This window comes from Heterocephalus glaber, unplaced genomic scaffold (genome assembly GCF_053883595.1).
Source record: "Heterocephalus glaber isolate CG9 unplaced genomic scaffold, H.glaber_assembly_v1.0 deba00001204, whole genome shotgun sequence".
NCBI classification, from domain to species: Eukaryota; Metazoa; Chordata; class Mammalia; order Rodentia; family Bathyergidae; genus Heterocephalus; species Heterocephalus glaber.
Window position 1 is genome coordinate 467,399 of NW_028258214.1, and position 26,695 is coordinate 494,093.

Consider the following 26,695-nt stretch of genomic DNA (forward strand, 5'->3'; position numbering starts at 1 on the left):
GCCTACATCAGTGGCTATAAGATACTGCAAGGGTCATCAGAGGCCCGACACACCGGAGGTCATAGGAAATCAAAAGGCTGATCTAGCTGCTAAACTGGCTGCCAGAAAACCAGTGGGGATGGCCCCCACCCTGCTCCTTAAAGGTTTTTCTGAGCTGCTGACTAAGCCACATTACTCATCAGAAAAAGAGGAACAAAATGCCCAGGTGGGAGCTATAAAAGATAAAAATAGATGGTGGAGCCATCCCAACAACCGGCCAGCCGAGTCTGCTTGCCTCAGGCTCTTGGCTGACAGCTAATTCGACAAATACATCAGTTTACTAACCTAGGAGAAAAGAAACTCAGACAATTGATAGGTTCCAGGTTCTTAACTCCTAAGCTGGCTGCCATGGTCCAGGATGTTTGCGCTCAGTCCCAGACATGCACCCAGGTAAATGCCAAGACAACACCCAGAGGTGAGGGAACCTGACGCCGAGGTGAGCATCCTGGGGAATTTTGGGAATTGGATTTTACTGAAGTCAAGCCCAGCCGTGGATACAGGTACCTGTTGTTTTGGATAGATACTTACTCTGGATGGGTAGAAGCCTTCCCTACTAAAAGAGAGACAGCTACAATAGTCAGTAAAAAGTTGTTACAGGAGCTCATCCCCCAATTTGGCCTCCCCCGTACTCTGGGGTCCGACAATGGCCCAGCCTTCACTGCTAAGTTATCTCAATTGGTGGCCAAGGCCCTTAACATTGGTTGGAAACTTCATTGTGCTTATCGGCCACAAAGTTCAGGGCAAGTGGAAAGGATGAATCGAACCTTAAAAGAAACATTAACTAAGTTTGTTTTAGAAACTGGAAGAAGCTGGCCAGACCTCCTCCCACTGTCCCTCTTGCAGGCTAGGTGCACTCCTTATATAGAAAAGTTAACTCCTTATGAAATCATGTTCAGGAGACCACCTCCCTTACTGTCCAAGGTAAATTTGGAAAATGTATCAGAATGTGAGAATCATACTTTGTTAAATTCTTTAAAAGCCCTCCAGGTAATCCAACAGGAGCTGTGGAATCAAGCTCAGGAGGCCAGGCCGGCCCCTCAGCCTGATGTCACCAACCATAAATTTCAGCCGGGGGATCTGGTGCTGGTAAAGAGACATTCATCTAAGGCTCTGGAGCCACATTGGGAGGGGCCTTTCCAGGTGATTTTGACAACACCATCTGCCATAAAGGTCGCATGAAAAATACCATGGATCCATCACTGCCACATCAAAGTGGCTCCTGAGGACACCCTGGAGGACAAATGGAGGATCATCAGTCAACCAGGCAAGAAAAAGCTAAGACTGGGATGGGTTGGAAATACATCCCCTTCTTGTTAATATTTTCTGGAACATTGGCAATACTACCCCCAAAACAATTGGACCATAATGGTAATGTTTGGATTCAGCTGGCACAATCACTTAATTTGTCTGAGTTCTGTTTAAATGTAGACATAAATTTACATTATGTATTAGGGAGTTGTCTCATCCCCTTGTGCACTCCCTTGGGTCTGATACAACCTTATACTCTGTTTAAAGACATCCCAGGAAAAAATCTTACGTATAAAGATAGTTACAATTGGGGGACCCCCTCTTATTCTAAACCAAAAAAATGCTATTAAGTTATATACACCTCAGATGGTCATGTTAAACAATACACAATGTGCTGTATATAAAAATTGTACTACAAAATGCCTAAGATTAAAAAGGTTAGAAAAAATGACCTGTTATGAGGAACAAAAGAATCATATACAGTGATGGTCATGTGCCTTCACCATCAGGATGGTTTTATACCTGTGAAGGAGTAACGTTTAATTTTATCCCTGCCTACTTGTCTGAGACTCGATGCTGCCTAAGTCACTTGGCCATAATATTGCCATATCGAACTGATTTGATAGTGCCCAAAAGAATTAAACGTTGGTCACCCTATACTGGACCAGGATGTGATGATGATGTAGGTCTCTTGACAGATGCTCAAGTGATACCTATGTTAATATTTGTGCTTGCTCAGCCTGCCATAGGAATTCATGCAGAAAAGGCAGTATGAAAATTGGCATGCAAGGTGGTCAAAGGTCTAAACATTACCTCATCTGCCTTGACATTAATTAATCAGGAGTCACGAGAACACTGATGGGCTATACTAGACAACAGGGCAGCAATAGATTACTTGCTCCTGTTCCATCATCAAGGATGCAAAAAAATAAAAAATATGTGTTGTTTTAATCTAACTGACAATAGCCCAGGGATTCAGGAAAAAATAAAACAATTAGGGGGGCCGGGGATTTAGCTCAGTGGTTCCATCACCTGCTTTGCAAGCGCAAGGTTGCGAGTTCGATCCCTGGTATGGGGGGGGGGGAGAAAAGGGCCGGGGATTTAGCTCAGTGGTTTTGTCGCCTGCTGTGCAAGCGCAAGGACCCGAATTCGATCCCCAGTACCAAAAAAAAAAAAAAAAGAAAAGAAAAAAGAAAACAATCAGAAAAAATTGGCAGAGATAATACATAATGAAAAATTAGGATGGGATCTGTTTCAATGGTTAACTCAATGGTTACCTAATATGCAATGGTTAAAACAGCTTTTTCTTGTAGTCTTAATTGTAATCACATGTTTGTTATCGTGTTGCTGCCTACAATGCCTACCTTACTGTATGGAGTGCTCTCAGCGGTTCATAGATTATTAAATTTGACTACTATGTTGCTGAATCAAATGTATAGACCCTTGCCTGAGAAAAAATGACAGAGATAAATCAAAGGTTTGATTCTGTACGAAAACCAGTGGGGAATGTGAGACCAAAGTGAACCTAAGAAATGCCATCTTGGCCTGTGAATAAACTCCCCTCATATCCCTCCCCTTATAGAGTGCTGGAATTCCCAAGATAGCTGCTTGCTCTGCTTCTGTAAACATGCTTTATCACTCCCCGGGAAAAGATGGTGCCTGGTGCCTCCCTGTAACTACCGAGCCCTGTAGCCACAGAGGGCCCCATCTTGACAAGATAGGTGGGATGAAAAAGAACTGGGTTGTGAAAGATATTTTGCAGCTGGCTGAAGGACATATTGGCCTCTCCCTGAACTTCTTTGTTTGAGTTACCTATAAGCCTGTACTGTCCCCTGCTTCGGGGCTTCACTTCTCCTAGAGTGGAGTCCACACGTGAATAAATGCCTTTGAGTTTAACTTTGTCACTGGTCCCAGCATTTGGTGATTTATCGGCTCGCTTGGAACAACACCTTCCATGTGCTACGATTACAGCCATGTACCATTATGCCCGGCAGATAGAACACAGGCTTTACTCATGAATATTAACTCACTGGGCTACATCTGCAGCTTTTCATGTTTTGCTTTGATACAGGTTCGAGTTGCACAGGTTGGTTTTAATCATGCAATTCACTTGTGCTTCTCGAGTGAGTGGAGTAGATGCAAACTACTGGCAACAGCAAGATTTTTTGATGCTAAGATGGTAGGAAATAAATATGCTCATGATACAGTGACCCCTATTTCCACTTTTCTTTGGGCTGGAATTGCAGTATGCACTATGCAAAGTCCTGATGATGATAAGAATTTCGAAGGAGCTGCAGTAAAATTAGCCCCATGGGCCGGGGATTTAGCTCAGTGGTTTCGCCTCCTGCTGTGCAAGCACAAGGACCTGAGTTCAATCCCTGGTACCAAAATGAAACAAACCAAAAAAAAATTAGCCCCATGTTCAAGGATGTAAAAGCTAATACTACATTCTGCAATGTTCATGAAGCACATGTGACATTTAATACTCCATTATAAAATAGACATAATGGTTTACCAGGTGTGCTGGTGAATGCATGTAATCCCCGCACTTGGGAGGCTGAGGATCAGCCTGGGCTATATGATGAGACACTACTCAAAAAAGCAAACTAAGGAAGCCAATAAGACATTGTTTCTATATTATTGCTCACCTGACAGCTAATTTAACTGTCTGAAGATAATTTAAGTTCACTTAGGATGAGGTACACTGTACAAAATATTGGGAATACTTCATGGATTTCTCACCAAGGCTCTGACCTTGCATTATTGGAATGCAACCCCACAGTAAGTGGAGCAGCTACTGAATGTAAGGATGAAACAATGCAGAATATTTCACAAAGCACTACACTATCAGGAAATAAGAAGGAACATAATTCAAGGAAGCCAGCTGGTCTCACACTGACAGCCTGCACAAGTCTTATGCAGTGGAAGTGACATCACTTCCTGCAATCGTCAGACAGTGGCATTTACTGATAACCAAAACACTCTGAATTCTTTTCTTTATTCACTAAGTTTATTGGTACATTTTAGGTATACAAAATGATGAGTCAGCATTCGGGATTTGTACCTGTACATGATATATCTTGGTTCTTTTTTCCCCATTCCCGTCCTCCTTTCTACCCCTCCCCCCTCCCTATTTACACTTTGTTGCTGTTTTTACCTTTTCTCATATTCTTTCTTTCCCCTCCCCTTCAGCTCCCCTCCTCCTTCAGACATTTTCTGCCTATTTCACATTACCTACTACACATTTTGGTCCTCATGTACACTTTCAGCTTCTCACACCAGAGAAATCATTTGGTATTTACACAGGTGTGTCCTATTTATTTCATTTAAGAGGATGGCCTCATTGTGCTTCCATTCAGCTATAAATGTCTCTACTTTAAGCAATAAATTTATTCTAAAGATAATAAAACTGAACACAAACAAATCACAGAAATTGTTTCTTTTTTTACAAACTCATTTAAGCTTCCCAGGTTAAAAAACAAAATGGAGGGCCCGGGATTTAGCTCAGTGGTTCCGTCACCTGCCTGGCAAGCACAAGGGCCCAAGTTCGATCCCCAGTACCAAAAAACAAAACAAAAACAAAAACAAAAACAAAATGGATTTTCAAAGCACAAATTGGTATTCGCAGCATCCAAAAACTAAAGACTGCTTCAGTACAAAGAGTAGAAATCACTGTCAAAACAATTTCAACACTGTCAAAAATTCCTCTATGAATGTACTTCCTACCAAATCTTATCATTCATAGCTTGTGGAGTGGTTAATTATTAGAATTAATTATATATTCTTTGAAAAAAATATGGTCCTGCTGGCCTCTGGGAGTGTGGGTCTCAGAAAAATACTTTTTTTGCACAACAGATTTAAAAATTACCGCCAAAATAAATCATGGCAACATGAACATGAAAACTAAAATTGAATGAACAAAAATTATTAATACTGAACACATACAAAAATGGCTCTTTTTTTTTTTGGTACCGGGGATCGAACTCTGGTCCTTGCGCTTGTGAGGCAGGTGGTGAAACCACTGAGCTAAATTCTCGGCCCTAAAAATGGCTCTGATGCAGAGGATATAATCTGTAATATGTTGGAACAGATATCTTCTAAGAATATTAAAAACATTTGGTAATTTACACTATGTTTGAAAACAGATGAACTCTTGAAACACATGTGCAGAAACTGATACTAATAACATTATAAAATATGACATTCAATTAAAAATTTTTCTAGAATGAGATATATACACCAAAGTTTAAATAGAAGCTACTAGAAAAATGACATTTAAGCAAAATTGTTTTGGAGTTGTATTATTCCCTAATAACTAAAAGCAAAAGAAAACAAATGAAACAAATGTAGGGCTGGGGATTTAGCTCAGTGGTTCCACTGCCTGCCTCACAAGCACAAGGTCCTGAGTTTCATCCCTTGTACCAAAAAACAAAACAAAAATTCCTACAAGATATGGAGCCTACTGGCATATAATGAATGAGGGAATTCATGTGTGAATCTAACATACCGCAACATAAGGAAGACAATTACTCAACTTACAGTGTCATTCTATTGCTTACCTAAATGTAAAAATTATGTGACCACAACATTCAGGAAAGTGAACTTAAAATTTTTAGTCCAGAGAGCCACCTTAAGACTGAGCTAATGACATACATACACTTTAGGACATCTGCTCTGGTTGTGTATTTTCTGGAGAAATAATTGACATTTAATTTTTTAGGTGCATATGACATAAGAAGTGATCAAAGGCTTTGGAAAATGAGTTATGAGAACTCTGTACGCTGACAGGTGCTTCAGAAAATATTCACTGTTTCAGGCAGGACAACTGATAATTTGTGTACTTCCCTCATACTGATTTCTCACAATACTGTGTATTTGCACTGTCAATTAAACCAAAATGACTACAGGTGTTCCCGCATAATATGCATTGATATGAATTTCTCCACTGTGCAACGCAGTGTCATGAAGTGATGGAAAAATTATTTCTCATATTCTTTATACCAACACCCATGAATCTGTACATTTTCTGATGTTATGGGAAATACACAATGCTGTCTGACATTATTTCTACAGGATTTCTCTATAGTGGGAGTTCTTTCATGTATGAGGCAACTGGGTTGGGGATTTAGCTCAGTGGTTCTGCTGCCTGCCTTGCAAGCATAAGAACCTGAGTTCAATCCTCGGTACCAACCCCCCCCCCCACAAACCATGTATGAGGCAATTGAAAATATTTCTACATTGCTCACAGCTTCCTACTCTCTTCACTATGAATTTTTACATGTACGTAACATCTCTATAGACTCACAGGTTTTACACCATCTACTAGAAAAGATTTTCCCCAGGCACATTCATGTCAGTGTAAGTGACTTTATGTATTGTTATTTTACTCTCCCCATTAATGTGCACGATGCTTGCTTCAGTGAGGCTTCCCATGATTAGTCTTCCTCACAAGTGTAATTTCTCAAGCCAGGGATTTAGCTCAGTGGTTCCAGTGCCTGCCTCGCAAGCGCAAGGTTCAATCCCCAGTACCAAAAAGAACCACACAAGTGTAACTACACAAGTGTAATTTCTTTCATGTATCTGACAATTTGTCGGTGTATTGAATAGTCACCCATTGCTTAGTGATTCAATGGTGCGTGATCTTTCATGTTTTTGACAATTATCATAAAAGCTGAAAGCTTTCCACAACTGCTTAGAGAGGGTTTCTCTCCAGTGTGAGAGGGTTTGTGTATTTGACAGAAACCACATGTGTTGAAAGCTTTCCCACTGTGATTACATAGATATGGTTCCTCCTCACTGTGAGGCCATTCATGTCTTGGAAAAACAACAGTATTGCTGACAGTTGTCCCACATTCCTTACATACACAGGGTTTCTCCCCAGTGTGAAACCGTTCATGTTTTACAAGCAGCATATGTTCTGAAGCTTTCCCACATTGCCTACATACATAAGGCTTCTCCCCAGCGAGTGCCTTTGTGTAGTCTACAAGCATCACATGTGTTCATTTCCCACATTGCTTACATACGTAAGGTTTCTCCCCAGTTTGAGTCCTTTCATGTATTTGCCAACTCTCTCGTCTACTGAAAGCCTTCCCACATTGTGTACATACATAGGGTTTCTCCATGGTGTAAGTCCCTTCAAGTCTTTGACAATAACTGTGTGTGCTGAAAGCTTTCCCACACTGTTTACATACATAGGGTTTCTCACCTGTGTGAATCCGTTCATGTATTTTACAAACCATACATGTTCTGAAAGCTTTTCCACATTGCCTACATACATATGGTTTCTCCCCAGTGTGAGTGCATTTGTGTAGTGTATAACCACCATGTGTATGGAAAGCTTTCCCACATTGCTCACATACATAGGGTTTCTCACCTGTGTGAATCTGTTCATGTGTTTTAACAATCAGCACATGTTCTGAAAGCTTTTCCACATTGCCTACATACATAGGGTTTCTCTCAAGTGTGAGTTTGTGTCATGGACAAGCACCATGTGTGCTGAAAGTATTCCCACATTGCTTACATACATAGGATTTCTCCATGGTGTGAGTCCGTGCATGTCTTTGACAGTAACTGTGTGCTGAAAACCTTTCCACATTGCTTACATACATAGGGTTTCTTCATGGTGTGAGCCCGTTCATGTCTTCGACAATAACTTTGTGTGCTGAAAGCTTTCCCACATTGTTTACATACATAGGGTTTCTCCCCTGTATGAATCTGTTCATGTGTTCTACAATCAGCACGTATTCTGAAAGCTTTTCCACAAAGCCTACATACATAGGGTTTCTCACCAGTGTGACTGCGTTCATGTCCTCTACAAGTACCACGTGTGCTGAAAGCTTGCCCACATTGCTTACATACATAGGGTTTCTCCCCTGTGTGAATCTGTTCATGTGAGTGACAATCAGCACGTGTTCTGAAAGCCTTACCACATTGCCTACATACATAGGGTTTCTCACCAGTGTGAGTAAGTTCATGTCGTGCACAAGCACCACGTGTGATGAAAGCTTTCCCACATTGCTCACATACATAAGGTTTCTCCCCAGTGTGAATCCTTTCATGTATTTGCCAACTCTCTCGTCTACTGAAAGCCTTCCCACATTGCTTACATACATAAGGTTTCTCCATGGTGTGAGTCTGTTCATGTCTTTGACAATAACTGTGTGTGCTGAAAGCCTTCCCACACTGCTTACATACATAGGGTTTCTCCATGGTGTGAGTCCCTTCATGTCTTTGACAATAACTGTGTGTGCTGAAAGCCTTCCCACATTGCTTACATACATAGGGTTTCTCCATGGTGTGAGTCCCTTCATGTCTTTGACAATAACTGTGTGTGCTAAAAGCTTTCCCACACTGCTTACATACATAGGGTTTGTCCCCTTTGTGCATCCCTTCATGATTCTGATAATGACTATATGTCCTGAAAGCTTTACCACATTGCTTACAAACATATGCATTTTCCCCACTCTGAATCCTTTCATGATTTTGACATTGACTGTGCGTGCCAAAACCTTTCTCACATTGTTTACATACACAGGGTTTCTCCACAATGTGAATCTGTTCATGTGTATGACAATTTGCCTGAGAGCGGAAAGCTTTTCCACATTGCTTACATACATAGGGTTTCTCCACAATGTGAGTCTGTTCATGTGTATGACAATTTGCATGAGAACGGAAAGCTTTTCCGCATTGCTTACATGCATAGGGTTTCTCCCCAGTGTGAATCCTTTCATGAACTTGACAATGACTGTTTCTTCTGAAGGCTTTCCCACAATGCTTACATACATAGGGTCTCTCCCCAGTGTGAATCCTTTCATGAACTCGACAATGACTGTTTCTTCTGAAAGCTTTCCCACAATGCTTACATGTATAGGGTTTCACCCCAGTGTGAATCTGCTCATGTTTTTTACAATAACTGTGTGTGTTGAAAGCTTTCCCACAATGCTTACACACATAGGGTTTCTCCCCAGTGTGGGTCCTTCCATGAATTTGACAATGACTATTTTTCCTGCAAACTTTCCCACACTGCTTACATACAGAGGGTCTCTCTACAGTGTGAGTTCCTTCATGATTACCAAATGAATTGTTGTTCATGAAGAATTTTCCACAGTGTTTGCCTACACAGACTTCTCCTCCAGTGTGAGCTTTTTCATGGGTCTGAATATCATGGTGAGAATTAAAACTTTTCCCACATGGTATACATGCATATGTATTCATTTCACTGTGACTGCTTTGCCTGATCTGACCATCACTGGCTGTAATGAATGATTTCACATCTTGCTTATAAACAAATGGCTTCTCTTCAATGGTACTTTCTTCAGTGCAATCAGAGTAGGACTTTCCACATGGCCTATGTTCATGGGGTTTCTCCCCAGGACTTGTCTTTGCAAGTTTCTGAGAGGACTGGAGCTTAGCACAGGTTTTCCCATGTGTGTTACAGTTAGACAACGTCTCTTCCAATCCCTGCTGCTCATGTGATTTGAGTCCAGCGTTAGCTGTGATGGGCCCATTTGCTGATGAATGACCAATCAGGGGCCTTCTAGAGGAAAGCCTTTCACCTGGATTTATATGAACAAGTTTCATGTGCACATTAGTATCTGGAGTCTGACGTGCTCGCTTCGGCAGCACATATACTAAAATTGGAACAATATCTGGAGTCTGAACAACCATTTCTCCATCTTGGTACCATAATTTATATGGACAGGATTTCTCTCCTTCTAAACTTCTGTAAAAGGGAAAAGTAACAAAACAACCAATCACATTTAAAAGTGCCTTTGTAGTAATGATTTACAAAGAGATCTGCTTTGATGTCCCTTAACAATATTTCATCGTGAATGTACTGTACACTCAATGATGGCTTGGAAAGAGCTTTTACCACAGCAGTAGGATTCATTTGGAGTCCCTAATTGACATGCAATACAGAATACTTAACTTTATTTGGGGGACTGGGAATACACCTGGATGAAACTTATTCCATATACCGATGCCTTTGATACCTTTTCCTCCATGACTCCATTCTCTACCCTTCCACTGAGCCTCTTCACCCACTCCAAAATGTCTGCCTCTCTCTTTTCTACCATCCCTCCTTGGTTTGACTCCTTAATTCATGTTTTGGGGTTCTCATGTAAAACATAACTTCTGATACTGAAATTTGTGTGTCTCCCTTATGTAATCTAACATCATGGGCTCTAGATCCATCCAAATTTTGGCAAATGACATCATGTTTCTCTTTTATGAATGAATACTCTTCTATCATGCGTACATATCACAAGGTTTTCAGTGCTGGAAACTGAACCCAGGTTTTAGTCCTCAGATACACCCATGAGTTTTTAAATTTTTATGTGGAAACAGTCTCACCTGTCATTAAGGTGGAAGGGCTGAGCATAAATATATGACCTTCCTGACTCAACTTCCCACAATGCTGGGATTCCAAGCCTGCCCCTTTATGCTCAGGCTACCCCATGTTTCCTTAATCAACTCATCTGTGAATAGGCATTTAGGCTTTCTCCAGAGCTTAGCGTTGCTAAGTTGTGCTTCTACAAATGAGTATTTATACATGCTGGTAATATGATTACCTCTGTGACAAATATACACAAAGTATAGGGGGATGATATGGAACTTTGATTTTTCCCTTTTGTGGAATCTCTATGTACACTTCCTTAGATCTTATACCGCACTGAGAGTCACACCAATAATAGCTATGATCAAAACAGCGGCATTCACGTGGATTTTGTGTACATCCACAACATTAGCAATTTTTCAAATACGAATGTGTATATCACGTTCAACTCCATAGAGTATTACTCATATCATTTGTTTGATATGAAACTCATCATTTAAAAACACACACGCACACACACACTCACACATGTATACAATTAAAACTTAGCTCTCAGTGTATCCACAAAATTAGTTTTCTGTACTCCTGTACACAAGGCCAGAATGCAATTTCATTCAACATACCTGTAATTTTGAGCATGGAACATAATTTGCTTGTTCTTTGTGTTTCTGGAGACAGCCTCTCACTCTGCAGTTGAGGCTGCCCTGAAACTCACTATGTGGCCAGGGCTGGCTGCTAACTTGCCGCAACTTTCCTGCCTCAGCCTCCCAAGTGCTGGGGTTACAGGTGGGCACACACTGTGCCTGGTGGTTGGCTCTGTTACATTACATCATGTCATGTTTGTCACAATATCAGTAGCACCTACATTTCAGATACAGAAATATTTCAAATACTCAATTGTCAGATCAGAGATATTCAATGTGGGTAAATCCTTTGAGAAATTTTGTGAGATGAAAAAATTTGACCATGGCCTTGTTTATATACTTCGCTTGGTTTTAGTATTTCTGCCACTGGAGGAAAATTATTTTTCTGAGTGCAAATTACCTTAGACTTTTACTCCAAGTTTTGTACTCATCTTCAATTTGCTGGTCACCTGAGCTTCTCCCTAAAGTGCAGCAACAGAAATGTAATGAGGACTTACTGCATTATATGAAAATTGGTAGTTTCCAGTTAGAGTCACAGTAAAATGTGACCATGCCTGGAAGATGCATCACCATGCTTCCACCTTCCGATTAAGGAAACTGCACTGGTGAGCACCAACCAAGGCTCTCTGACTGCAGAGATGAGGAAATGGTATCTCCTTACCGATGGCAGCCAGGTTCCTAAGGGTTTCCCACATCACATCTCTGTAGAGCTTCTTTTGGGATGGATCCAGAAAAGCCCACTCCTCCCTGGTGAAGTTCACAGCCACATCCTCGAAGGTCACTGCCTCCTAAAGCATCAGATGTGTTTCCAGGAAGAAGCGTGAGATTCACAACATGAACCATCTCATCTCATACAAAGCTGATATGAGGCTGAGTTTTCCACGTTTACTTCATGTCTCAGTCATCAAACACTTATCCTCCATCCACATGCACGCCTCACACAGGAATTTTGCTGTTACACTGGAATTCACTGTTAAAGCAACAGTGCAATGGGAACACTGCTTCTCCTGCTGGTTACACCTGGGTTTGCTTGTACACTGCTACTAAAGCATGGTTCACAGAGGGAGACCCCCAAGTCAGAATCCAAGTGAAGAAAGTTTGGTAGATGAGTGTCTGAAGAATTACACTGCAAAATTATACAAAATATCTTTTTTTTCCTGAACTCATTATTTAGGGAGGTGATTCCTTGCTTCTCTGATTCTATTTAGACAGCATTTTGAAACTTCAACCTGCTTTCATAGACAAAGCCTGCATTGAACATGAACCAAAATTTATCAATGATAATTTGGAAAGCTAATGAAAAATTAGTTTTTGTTGGAAAATCACAGAGAAATTAGATGAAGGACTACATATGATCCTCTGGTTCAGTGACTTGAAATGGGGCATAAGAGGAGAAATGGGGGGAGGGATATGATAAAAATAGGCAGAAATAGGTGGCAAAAACCATGATGGAAGGAAAAGTGCCAGGAAGCAGGCGGGGGGGGGGGGAGAACACAGAAAACAGACCACACTTTTCCAAGTCACACCTGAGTGACCCACCTCCATCCAGGGTCCAGATGGTAACAGCACGCTCAGTTACTGAACACATCAATGGATGATGAGTCCACTGATGGGCATGTGGCCCCCAAAATCCACACAACTTACACATACATGAGACATCTAAGGGATATTTGAGATATAAACAGGACACCAAGTCTGCTGTTGGGAGAAAAAAGACAGGACACCCAGCACATCATACATAGTGCCATGCATATGAGGCGAGAATCTCTCTGCAGCCCTCCTGATGTCACTGCACGTTCTGCGGAGAAGATGGCCCCAGGCACTGGGCTACCTAAGATAGGACTCTGGCCACAATGAAGTCACCTGTCTGGGATAGGTGAGGATACTCAGGTCCTGGGTGCTGCCACATCCTCACCCTGAGGGCCAGAAAGGACCAAGGTTGTAGCTTCAGTTCACATGTAAGAACAAAGACACCACAGCTGATGAAGGGAGACCCAAGTCCTGCCAGGGCCGGTTCTGTCCAGACATCACAATCAACAACTACAAACAATGCAAAATCAGAACCTATGGAATAAGTGAAGGAAGTGGCTGAAATACAAACTTCCCTACAGTCCTCTTGGTAATAGCTTGAGAGAAAGCAATGACAAATAACCTCTTCACCATATTAATAGTATCATAATACCCTCAATTATTAGCTCCTTTAAAATTCCAAAGAGTTTTAACTGAGTAACTCTCTGCTTAATGATGTGATGGTAAAGCCACAGTAAGCATCCAAAATTCCATTTGTAGCCACCTCTGGCTGTAGTTAGATGAAATCAAAGAGACGAACTAGAAGGAAGCATGGTTGATCTGCTCACTAGCATCGTGACTCTGTGGAGCTTTATGCAGGTTTATGTTAAATATAAAAAGACATTATATCTATATTTGTTTTGCTTCTTCAAATTAGTCTACTAGGTTCCAAGAATATAAAATTTTTATGGATAAATCATGAAATAAAATTTTCTAAATCCTTCAGCCAACACCTCTCTCTCTTTCTCTTTTTCTCTCTCTCCCTCTCTCTTTTTCTCTCTTTCCAAATAACATCCATCAACACAAGCAATGGGGAAGAAACTCACAAGACAACACACACTCAGAATGTTAAACATATTCCTGAGCTTACACATCACTCTCATTGTGCCCCATGCACCCAGGGTGAAAAACACATGCAAGAGAATGCCCACATGTGCTTCTGAGCCATCCTCCCAGGGTAATTTTCCACAGGCTGAACTCTGAAAAGTACCAAAACTCACTCATTCATTGAAGGTTGTTCAACTGTGCTTCTTCCAAATTTCACTTCAAAATTCAAATGTGTATTTTTTGCTGAACATTAAGAAATTCTCCACCAATAACAGCCAGGCTCAAAGTTGAATTCTCATACCACCCACAGTTACCACAATTCTGTCTAATTCAGAGCCTACTTCTGATACACAGCCACAAAATCAGATTCCAAAATAATTGTCCTGAAGTGGTGTATTATAAAAAAAGGGATACTTATACTGTTTGGGAAATTATAACAGTCTTAGGTTCTTTGTTCCAGATTCTGGAGAGAATTATCCTTTTTTAAAAAATTACTGCACACATACCACTAATCTGAAATTTACAAAAAGTTATGTAAATGCGGAAGAATCCAAAGATTGCTTTACACTAGTTACTACACATTCTCTAGATAAACAAATTACAAATTTTTGGACATAAAAACAAATGGTTGAAGTTTAATTTAACCCCAAATTGTGATCTTGTAAATAAAATTGTAAACCACTCACCACAGCTTTGTTGTGCACATCTGTATTCACACCACTCTCCTAGCTTGAGGCAGCAGCATCCAATTCAACCCTCACCTTATATATCACAGAGACTCACTGTCAGAATTAAATAATAACATTAAAAAGTGGAGAATGTATGTAGCTCAGATCACATGCCCTGAATTCAAGATCGTACAACCTGACCAAGTGGGATTCATCCCAGGGATACAAGGATGGTTCAACATACGTAAATCAATACATGTAACACACTCTATTAAGAGTCAGGAATAAAATCCCTATGATCATTTCAATAGATGCAGAAAAAGCACTTGATAAAATCCAACACCAATTTCTGATAAAAACCCTACAGAAAATTGGAATAGATGGGTCTCTATCTCAACCTGATAAAAGCTATCTATGAAAAACCAACAGCCAACATCATACTAAATGATCAAAAACTAAAATCTTTCACACTAAAATCAGGAATAAGACAAAGATGTGCATTATCACCACTCGTATTCAATATTGTTCTGGAAACATTAGCCACAGCACTTAGACAAGAGAAAGAAACAAAAGGAATGAAGATAGAAAATGAAGAAGTTAAATTGTAATTATTTGCAGATGACATGATACTCTAAATAAAAGACTCCAAAAACCCCACCAAAAGACTTCTAGACTCAATAACCAAATTCACTAGAGTAGCTGGATACAACGTCAATACTCAAAAATTAATATCCTTCCTGTAAACAAGTAACAGACTCATTGAGAAAGGAATTGGGAAAATGACACAATAGCATCCAAAATATGAAATAGCTAGAAATCAATCACAGCACTCTGAAAAAAGAGATTGAAGATGATATCAAAAAATGGAAAGACATCCCTTGTTCCCGGGTAGGAAGAGCCAACATAGTGAAAATGGTCATACTTTCAAAACTGCTGTACAGATTCAATGCAATCCTGATTGAAATTCTAACAGTGTATTTCACAGAACTAGAGAAAACAATATGAAGATTCATTTGGAACCAGAAGAGAGCTAGAATAGCAAAAGTAATTCCAGGCAACAAAGAGAAGGTAAGGGGTATCATAATTCCCAACCTAAAAGTATACTACCTACAAAGCTACTGTGATAAAAACAGCATGGCAAAGAAACAGACCTGAGGATCAATGGAACAGATTAAAAGATGCAGAAACAACTCCAGACATATTCAGCCACTTCATCTTTGACAAAGGACCAACCATCCTCACTGGAAGAAAGATAGCCTCTTTAATAAATTGTGCTGAAAAACTAGGTTTCAACTTGCCAAAGGTTAAAACTAAAACTTGAGCTGGGGATTTAGCTCAGTGGTTCCAGCACAAGTGCAAGGTCCCAAATTCAATCCCCGGTACCAAAAAAAAAAAAAACAAAACTAAAACTTTATCATTCACCACACACTAAACTAAAATTTTAATGGATCAAAGATTTAAATATTAAAACAGAAACACTAAACCTGCTGGAAGGTAGGTTAGGTAGAACTCTTAAAGATATTGGTGTATGGGCTGGGGATTTAGCTCAGTGGTTCTGCTGCCTGCGTTACAAGTACAAGGTCCCGAGTTTGATCTCTGGTATCAAAAAGAAAAAAAGATATTGATGTAGAAAAAGGCTTTATGAACAATACCTCAGTCACACATAAACTAGCACAAAGAATCAATAACTGGGATCTGATCTTACTAAAAAGCTTTTGCACAGCAAGAGAACTACCAACAGAATGACTAGACATCCCACAATGTGGGAAAAAATCTTTACCAGCTGTCTGTCAGACAAAGGTCTACTATCTAGAATATATAAAGAACTTAAAAAAAATCAGAACCCCCAAATTTAAAGACCCAATCCAAAAGGGGCCATCTGAAATAAATAGACACTTTTCAGATGAAGAAGTACCAGCAGCAAATAAACATGAAAAGCTGTTCAATAACACTGGTTATTTGAGAGATGCAAATTAAAACAACTCTGAGTAAGATTCCACCTCACCCCAGAAAGAATGGCTGCTACCATGAAATCAACCAATAGCAAATGCTGGCGGGGCTGTGAGGAGAGAGGAACCCTGCTCCACTGTTGGTGGAAGTGTAGACTGGTGCAACCACTGTGGAAATCAGTGTGGAGATTCCAAAAAAACTAGGATTAGAGGTCCAATTTGACCCAGCTATTCCTCTTCTACATATGTTCCTGAAAGAATTAAAAGCATCATACCACAGCAATATATATACATGCACTCATGTTCATAGCAGCATAGTTTATAATAGCTAAAACTTGGAAACAGCCCAAATGCCCATCCACTGGTGACTGGATAAAAAAGATGTGGTGAGGTTTTTTAAAATTATAAAATGGAGGGCGGGGATTTATGTCAGTGGTTTCGCCACCTGCTGTGCAAGTGCAAGGACCCAAGTTCGATCCCTGGTACAAAAAAAAAAAATTATAAAATGGAGTACTACTCAGCCATAAAGATAAACTGGAGACATTTATAGCTAAATGGACACACCTTTAGGTGGGGATAGATCTCCTGCAGATGAAAAGTGGTCCTGGAACAGTTATTTTTTCAGTCAACTATGGTATCTAAACAAAACACTTCAGAATCAGGAAAAAGCTTTTCAAAAGAAATTTAGTTTGGGTCACAGTTTTGGACAAGGTGAAGTAATTGTATCTGGAGATGGCCTTCTTGGTGAGAGAGTCCTGAAGTCACAGGGCATCCCATGGGGACAGACTGAGGCTATGTGAGTGTTCTTCACTCTGTCTCTCTTCCTATTGCAGCATTTAACAAGGGAACTCCACAAAGCAAACTTCAGTCCTGCTAACTGACTATTAAGATCCCCAACGGTGCACATTTACACAGAGAAAGTTTCTATTTCTTAGTACATCTGTGTGAAGATTTCACATCATCATGATTTGGAATAAAACAACCCATAGATGATCATCACAGATTCCATGTTACCCATCATTTTCTATCCTAGGTATATATAAAAAAAAAAGTTGTGAAGACGAAGTCCACACAGAACTTCTACATGCCTCTTTTACCTTAGTATTTATTCATTTATTCATTGAACCCAAAAGACAGAAACAACTGACTTGTCTATCAGTCAATGAATACCTAGAAATGCAAGCTACCCATGAAAGAGAGTATTCTTCCTTCGTAAAAAGGACTGAGGTTTTGAATCTTACATTTCTTGATTAATTAGGAAATGCCAGGTCAACACAATAGACATCAAGACAGTGTTCAAATATCCACTTGTATGAAATGGCCAGAATATCAAAATTTTAGAGTAGATAGGAAAACAGCAGTTCATAGCCTTGGTGTAAGTGAAAAAATAGGTAAAATATGCACAATTTCTAAAGAGCTACAGAAGGTCTTCTAAATACTTTACTTAATGAACTCCAAGTTAACTCATGGTATAATGAAATGCAGGGTATTCTTTCTGAGACTAAATAATATTCTGCTGTATAATAAGCCACACTACTCTTCGGCATTTGCTCACTGTTAGGGAGTAACAGATCCTCTAAATGCATGGACTGCAGGCTTTGCTCCAAGGCGATTGTTTGGAGGTGCCAGAGGTTAACTTGTTCATGTTTTAGAGGAAGAAGGTCAATGGGAGCATGCTCTAGAAGGATGCATTTAATCTCCCTCTCCTCCTCCGTCTCCTCTCCCACCTTCCTGGATGAAATAAGGGTGACCAGAGTTTCTCACCTTGCCTCTCTACGAGGATGTTTCTGCCTTGCTACAAGACTACAAGTGATAAAACAGGTTCACCAGGAGCTGAAACCTCCCAAAATAATCCACAATAAATCTACTCTTATTTTAAAGTGGGTCAGGTTTTTCGTTTTTTTTTTTTTGTACCAGGGATCGAACTTGAGACCCTGCACTTAGGAAGTGTGTGGTGGAACCACTGAGCTAAATCCCCAGCCTGCCAGGTACTTTTTTTACGCCAACTGAAAGCTCACTAACAGGTGCAGTGAAGTGGATGTATGCTTTCTTCACACCTTAACTATTAATTCATCAATGCACACGGGAATGTGGATATCTATTCTAGATTCTGATTTCATTTCAATACAGTCCCAATTCAAATCTATTTTTCTTTTCTGTCTAAAGGTTTGTGGTAATGTGGTTGAACTAAGATCATAGCATATGCTAAGCAAGTGCTCTGTAAGTGATTACTCTCCAGCACTCAACTCAACTCTTTTAGTGTAAACTCAATATTGAAACAAGACACAGTGTTTCCCAGCATCTGCTAACAAAAAGCTGATGCACATTCTGTTTCTTTTTCTAAGCACAAGTGTTCAGACGCAGTGAATTATAAAGAAAAGAGCTTTACTTTGTCCCACAGATCCACGAGAGCCAGCTAGGCCAGTCTCACCAGGCTCTCACACTGGTGTTTCTCCCTGTACCTGAAGAAGACAGCATTGGCAGTGCTGAGCAAGGCCTTGATCCTGACCTGGATTTCACTCTTGTTTAACTCATGTCTTCCCACAGTTTTAGACAACACTGGCTTCTTCAGCCCATCCCCTGCAGCAAACTGCGCTTCTTAGCTCCTCTCTTCAGACAGGTTATTTTGCACAGTTTTCTTTTCTCAAGTAAAAAGAAAGAAAATACAATTAAACAATGTCTTCTCCTACAACTCTTTCTTCATCTTAATCATAGAGCAAAAATGTCAATCTTCTTTAGAATGAAACAGTTAATTACATATTCATAGCTATTAAAACCATCCTCGCCATTAGTCATGAGGCCAATGTTCTGTTACATCCCAACAAAATGCCACTGAGCAGACCAGTCTGAAAGACACATGGTAACAACTGCTGCTGAGTATGAGGATGACTCACAGTTGCTGAATTTAGAAGATGCACATCACACTGGACCACACCCTGACACTATGCAATTATGGAAAATACAAGCCACTTTTGCTCAGTCTGTTTCTGTTTGTAAACAGAGTATTTCACGTTCGGTATTCATGAAGAGGTTTTCCGTGGCTCAGAGCTTTGGGCCACGGTGAGAAATTTCAACGTGGTAATGGCTTCCTGCTGACTGGGGCCTGAGGTCACCACACAGCATATCAATGGAGAGCATCTAAGCAGCAGCTCCGTGCTCTCCTCTCACTGATTCAGCTCCAGTATCAATCCTGGGGACTCCAACACCTTCCCTACTTCTAATTGGCTCCTAAGTACCCACTGTCCATATTTACTCATGTCATGTCCTCACCTATAAGTCTACACACCACCGGACCTCACCTATTAGTGTACACCATGGGGATTAGATTTTCTCATGAATTTGCAGGGAACAATCCAGGTACAACCATACTGGTTTCAATCTTACTTATTAATCACTGTCATAGACATATACATGAGTTATGAAAACATAACTCCACACAGAAATCTCTACATGAATGTTGACACTGCAGGTAGTTGAGTTAGGCAGAGACTGATAGGAAAGGAGCAGGCCCAAGACAGAGCCACTTCTGAGAGGAGGTGAACCGGGTCTGTAGTGGAGGGCTGAGCTGATAGAACCAGGCCACAAGACCCAGAGAGGATGGCTCGGCCCACAGCTTCTCCACAGGCTCCCAGTTCTATTGTGACTGTACCACCATGTCAGGTAAGCCTGAATAAAATATCAAGTAGATGGATGAACAGAACACCCACACCCGCACTCCTACTCCTCCCAGGAATATGCTTACGCTGACAGATAAACTAAAGTGACTGATGCCTGCAGATGAACGCTTCCTACCTGACTTGTTTTAGGATTAGATCAATATCAGCTAAGCAACTGCCCTTGTAACACAACAGGCTGAATTCAGCTTCACCCAAGGTAGGCTCCAACACTGCCTTGCTGTATAGAAAGCCCCTAGACGGGGTGAATGTACTGCATACAAAATGCCTAGAGCCTCAGCTGCAGCCCACTTTCTTGGTCCCTTCTGCTCTCACCAGCTTTCCTCTTTCATAAACTGCTTTCTACCTTCCCTCCTGCACCCTCTTCTCCATTCTTTGGTGACATGAACTATGAACTTGACACACTTCACAGGCTGGAATGCACTTTACAACAATACTGCAACTCAGTGTTCATAAAAGCTAAAATTTACAACCAACTAAGAGGCCACAAATTGATGAATAATAAAAAATGGAAGTTTTCCAAATTATTCCTAAAAATTAATCATTATCTAATACATACTACAATGTAAAACCATCTCGGAAATGTCATGCAGAGGTCAGACACAGAAAGAGTGTTGGACTATCCACTTACATAAAATGGCCAGAGAGAAAATGCGTACAGTACACCACAGATGAGCCTTTCCTACAGGTGGGGGAAAGAAAATATTCTACATTGACAAATTTGTTAACCACACAGATTTTTAAGGGAGTGAAGCAAATAGTAAGTAAGGTATATTTTAGTAAAGCTGGCATAAGAGACAATTTCTACTTTATAATTCATGGGCCAAAGTTTAGAGACGTATTTGTAGTGCAACTAATAATAATAAACAAAGGGAGAAAGGCGGGAAAGTGGGAGAGATCTGAGGGAGAGGTAAATCAAGGAAGAAGGGGCATGAGAGCAGTAAGGGAGAGCAACGAGGATGCCGGTAAGGAGAAAGAGTACCAAAGGGAAGGACAGAGAAGAAAGCAAAGAAGGAATAACACTAGGAAATGAAGATTACAACAGAACAGCCGGGGATTGAGCTCAGTGGTTTCGCCGTCTGCTGCACAAGCGCAAGGACCCGAGTTCGATCCCCGGTACCAATGAATGAATGAATGAATAAATAAATAAATAAAACAATGGGGGGAGGGAGAGGGGGAGGGAGGACAGGCGGAAGGAATAAGAGGAAATAAAAAGGAAAAATGGAATATGACAGGAAGGGAGAGTGGGAGGGAGGGGACGGGCGGATGGAAGAAACGCAGAGGCCAATGTGCTCCTATTCCCTGCATCTCGAGCCTCAAACTCTAGGTCAGACTTGGGCGGGAGAAGCCTCCTGCTCTTGTTCTTCTGACCCTCGTCCCTAAGGATGAAGGGGACAGGACGTCTGACCTACCATGCCAGACTGCAGTATCAGTCTCCCTTGAGTCTTTTCTAATTTGAACTGGAAAAAGCTCAATAAGGAAAGGGCACAGAGCTTGGCAAACAGAGTGAGGTAAATCACATCCTTACAGAAGCCGATCTGCTGTCCCTCTGCACAGGAGACCGGGAGACGGCAGAGAAAGTGGACACACAGTGGGGGACAATGAGGACTAAACACCTTCTGAGACCACACGCACAATGCGTAGGCTTTCTGCTCTGCACAGGGCCCTCTCCTGAGGGAAAAGGTGGCAGCAAAAACTCTGAATACCTTTAGGCTCACACAGCAACACACAAACCTCCCACTGTCACCCTAATTGCTACAAGTGGACAAACACATCCCAGGATAAAGGTCGACACTGCCACAGAGGCTGAGATGCGCACTGTACCTCAGAGTCAGGCAAACAGACAGGTGGGGGCACAGCCCGTAACAATGAGGAAGGATGGGGTGCAGCACAGTGTAAAGGACAAGACCGTCTGGTGACCCAGGACACACAGGTGAGGCAGAAGTGGAGCACAGCAGGCTGCCCAGGATTGACGAGGACACCGAGCACAGTTCACAGATGGGAAAAGCAGCCAAGAAGAGACACACGGATGAGTGCAGTCTGCATTCCCTGCAGATGGTACCCTGACGAGCAGATTCCCCTGCAGCAGGAACAGGTTCCTCACAAGTACTGCAGGAAGGCCACTGGCTGGAGCTGCCAAACAAATAAAGAACTGCTCTGATTATCTGAATTTTGACATAATTTGTCAAACTCAGTTTCTGTTCATTATTTCCTAAAGATTTTTAATGAAGAAAAACACTACAATGTGATTGGTAACTTGACAAAGCAATTATACCGTAAAAGTAGCAAATGATACAATCAATGGGGTCGGAGCACACGAATTATTGCAAAATCAGAAATAAATTGGACTGGAGGTTTTTAGCTCAGTAGGTGCAGCACCTGCCTGTTGAGCACAAGGTCCTGAGTTTGATCCCTGGTTCCACCAAAAAAAATAAATAAATCGAGGCTGCACTATGCTGTCACGCGAAATAAAAGCTCACATGTAATGACAGAACAAGACAGGCAAGATAGACAAAAAGTGACAAAAAGACTGAAATGAAAGACAGAAAATCTCGAAGGATGAATGATGAATCAAAGTATACATTTTGAGAAAAACAGGGAAACTAGGAAAAAAGTCACAATGTTTCTCTGATGTTTAATACTCATGAAAACAATCCCAATACAAAGAAGCTACATGATACACAATCAGAACACATATTATGAGTAAATATAGCTCCCAAACATTTTGATCTCAAGTCAGTACACATAAAAACAACAGAGAAATCTAAAAGCTGGTTGTATAAACACCAGTGTTGGGCCAGGGATTTTGCTCAGTGGTTCCAGCATCTGCCTTGAAAGCACAAAGTCCTGAGTACAATCCCTGGTACCCAAAACAAAAAACAAAAAACAAACAAACAAAACATCAGTGTTAAGCTGATTATCAGACAAAATAGAAAACAGTTTTGTGATTAACACAATCACAAGTGCAAGAACGTCCCTATGCCATGGGGATATAATGAACATTGCAGGGAAAAAGACTGGCAAAAATACTTGTAATTGCAAGCACGAACGTCCCTCAAACTTTTGCAAATACTTCTGAAAGCTGCTTTGAAAGGAGACAACCAGATGTTCTCACCGGCTTCCTCAGCCTCTCCAGTGTATTCTTCAGGTAATGAAAATGCCTCCTCCCCTATTGCTGTGAAACTAGGTTATTACTGGGCCGGGGATGACACCTAGAAATGATCTCACCCTCCACGCACTTTAAAAATATGCCACAATGATTGTATGCGAATACCAACAACATCTTTAAAAGTCTGCAACAGGTCCACAGAGAAAGATAATGCATAGAAATAAAACTGGAGAGGATGATCTGAGTATCAGGAGAATCACACACAGACTCAGATTTGATGACACTGGATGCTAGGAATTCTTTACATTACATGCTCAATACAACTGTATTTGTAACACAAGTAAAACAACTCTAACAAACATCTAGGATTCCTTCTGAAAAGCAAAGGACAGTGTTATATTTTTCAAATCTCAAATAAAACAGTAAAGAAACAAATATGCTTTCCCACTACTGGGAACACACTCTACAGTTACAGTCACTTATGCTTGAAACTCACACAACAGGTAGACACACAAAATTCATGACAAGTACCAAGAAGTACATTTCCTTCAAATAAACTGAGATTTGATGAAATTCACAAAACAATTCAGGTGTACAAATCATTCCTTTCTGGTAGTAAACTGCTCATTTTATATGCCAAGTGAAATTGATTTTTGAATCACAAACATTCAAATGTGGATTCTAGGTAGACTCAGAAAATACACAAAATATGAAACTAAAACTTGTGAAAAACTACCACGTAAGAAAATATAGGAGTGAGGAAATCTTCAAAAATAAAAGCGTAGGGCCAGGGATTTAGTTCAGTGCTTCCACCACCTACTCCCAAGCACAAGGTCCCAACTTCAATCCCTGGTACCAAGAAAAATGAAACAAAAAAAATAAAAGGGTAAAGCCACGAATGGTAAGGTGACTTTGAAGTTATGAAGAGTAAATTAGGATTTGTACCATACACTGCTAGGGGAAATGTACATAAATTACAAAACTGAAAAATATGTACCAGATAATTTGTCTTTACTACTAAAGATTTATCTCAGGGCCTCATGCATGTTAGACTGGAGATCCATCCCCTAATATTTGCTTCATACTGAAACAGGGTGCTGCTCCATTGTCCAGGCTGGGCTCAGTGCCGCAATACTCCTGTCTCAGTCTCCCGAGTGGCTAGGATCAGGGTGTGACCACCATGCCTCACTGATGTTTACTCTACCCATGCGCTGAAATCTTGGTAAATCATGGCGATTAGAGATCCCCAACCTTGGACTGGCAAAATGCCACATGCCTGCCTTCTCAGCAGTCAGGGAGGTGGACACAGCATCAAGAGTCCTTCCCACCCTGGGCAACTGAGTAAGATCAGGTCTCAAAAGTGAAAAAAGAAAAAAAAAGTGAAAAAAGAAACAAACAAGGTGAATGTAGCTCACAGCTAAATTCCTGCATTCAGACCCATAAAATAAAAAACGTGAAACACACCTTGAAATCTGCTCTATCCAAGAAAAAATCCTTCCCATTCTACTTCGATGACTATGGACACTATATTATTAAATGTACAAGTCCCGTTTCCTAAGTTCCAAAATTGCCTCACAAACCATTAGGTGGACTGATCAGTAGTAACACAAGATCTATTTACAGTGTGTGTTCTTAGGTTCCCCTCCTTTCTTTATGGCTGTGACCACGGACCCACTCTCAGGCCAAGCCAGCACACAATCCTTCCATTTTTGTCCCGCTAAGCACAATCTGCCCTCAGGGGAGGAGTTCACAGCTGTAGCTGCTGATTTCCCCACCCTCCCACCAGCCCTGCTCTCCCATCCTTATGTCTCTCCTGTGTGGTTACTTATTCAAAAATCCCTGTTATTCCTATTCCTTCCGATGCCTGTAGACACTGAAGATGGTGATTTACCTTTACTTCAGGGCTTGTTTTATACAAAGTGCATCTCAATAAATATTTCAATTCTAAATTAATGTCAAGAAGCAGTATAAGGATAATAGCAATCATTTCAGAGAGGACACTGCTTTCCGTTCCCACCACTGGCAATATCACACATCCACGTCCATGTGGATTCCCCTCTCCCATGTGTTTCTCAGTTCGGGTTTAACAGGCAGTCCTTTCAGAAAGTTCTTCTTACCAAGAACCCTGTCCCCTCCCTCGGTGTTGGGCATGAATTCTCTGGTGGCAGAAAGAGGACAAAAGAAAATAAACTTTCAACACTTTGCCAGCAAGGGGAACTTTACTTCCGCAGAAGGGTGCACAGCCGGACAAAGGCGAGCAAGCAGGCTGAGCGGCCGCGTGTTCTCCTGATGCTCGCACTCAGCGCTGAGCCCACTCTTCAGTGGGAGTGTAGCCTCACAGTCTGACCCGATTAACCACCTGCATGAGGCCACGGTTGCTGGACAGAGTAAATTCTGGGATCCGGAAAGCCCTTTGGAACAAAGTTCTATGCAGGGCGACAGGCAAGCGGCCCTGTGCCTCAAGTTTTCAAAGGTTGGTGAAACAAGCACATGAACATTTTACAAAAATAGGGGTTCTCATAAAACGGACTGATTTTAATTACGTCCTTTGACAGGAAAGACTACCTTTACCCACGTGGGCAATACATTCACATCTCCACTTTCCTCTGCTCCTGAACTCTCTGCAAGGCCCACTTAACTAGTCTGGTGGTGAAGAATAGTGTATTTAGCTCCCTTAGGAGTAAGGCACCTAGCTAGGGAAAAGGGCCCGACACAGCCTTGGGTAACGAGCCACAAGATGAGAACGCAAGTCAGAACCGACAGTGCACTTCAGACAGAAGACGAGAATGACCTCCGCGGGCAGCACGGAGAGCGGCCTTCCCCACCGCGAGGAGCTGCAGCCGCGCCCTAAGCAGCTCCCCGCAGCTCCCCGCAGCTCCCCGCAGCCGGCTGCGTCCCCGTCCTTCACGCCTCACCCCGATGCCGCCCCCGCCCGGCTTCGGCCCCACAACATCACCATCGCGTGGCTCCGGTCCCGGAGTCCTTCCCATGCAGCCTGCAGCCAGCAGCACTCACAGAAGGCGGTCTTACCCGCCGGGGGCTCTCAGCACCCCGCTCGGGACACTCGCTTGGGCGCCATGACACCGGAAGTCGCTCCTCATGGGCCCACCTGATTGGACAGTTCATACAGCTGCCTCCTCATTGCTGATTGGCTCCTGCTCCAGGGCCCACCCCTCTGAGCCCAGAGAGTGGAGAGAAATCAACTCTTGCCTGCGTGGGTAGCGCAGAGGATGTGTTTCAATGTCCCTAAAGTATGCTTCCCACAGTGGATGTTAATGAACCATACATAGTGAGGTTCCCTTTCCAAACAGGTTTTCTCTATACATAAATACCTGCAATAAAATTTTGTTGATAAAGGGTGTCTAAGTAGAGGCTAACAACAGTATTTAAGAACTGGGTATATAAAGTGCA

The 26,695-nt window shown here is 41.5% G+C and overlaps 1 protein-coding gene and 1 pseudogene across 1 annotated transcript; both read right to left on the minus strand.

Moving 5' to 3' along the window:
* Positions 1-4,269: 4,269 nt before the first annotated feature.
* LOC147828224 (uncharacterized) lies at positions 4,270-7,733 on the minus strand (annotated as a pseudogene).
* Positions 7,734-7,760: 27 nt separating this feature from the next.
* Positions 7,761-26,373, minus strand: LOC101700532 (uncharacterized). Its single transcript, XM_021246356.2, is given in 5 exon segments — positions 7,761-7,857; positions 7,859-10,009; positions 11,669-11,729; positions 11,930-12,056; positions 26,241-26,373. Coding segments are annotated over 5 exon segments (2,439 nt in total). The 5' UTR covers positions 26,244-26,373.
* Positions 26,374-26,695: the final 322 nt, after the last annotated feature.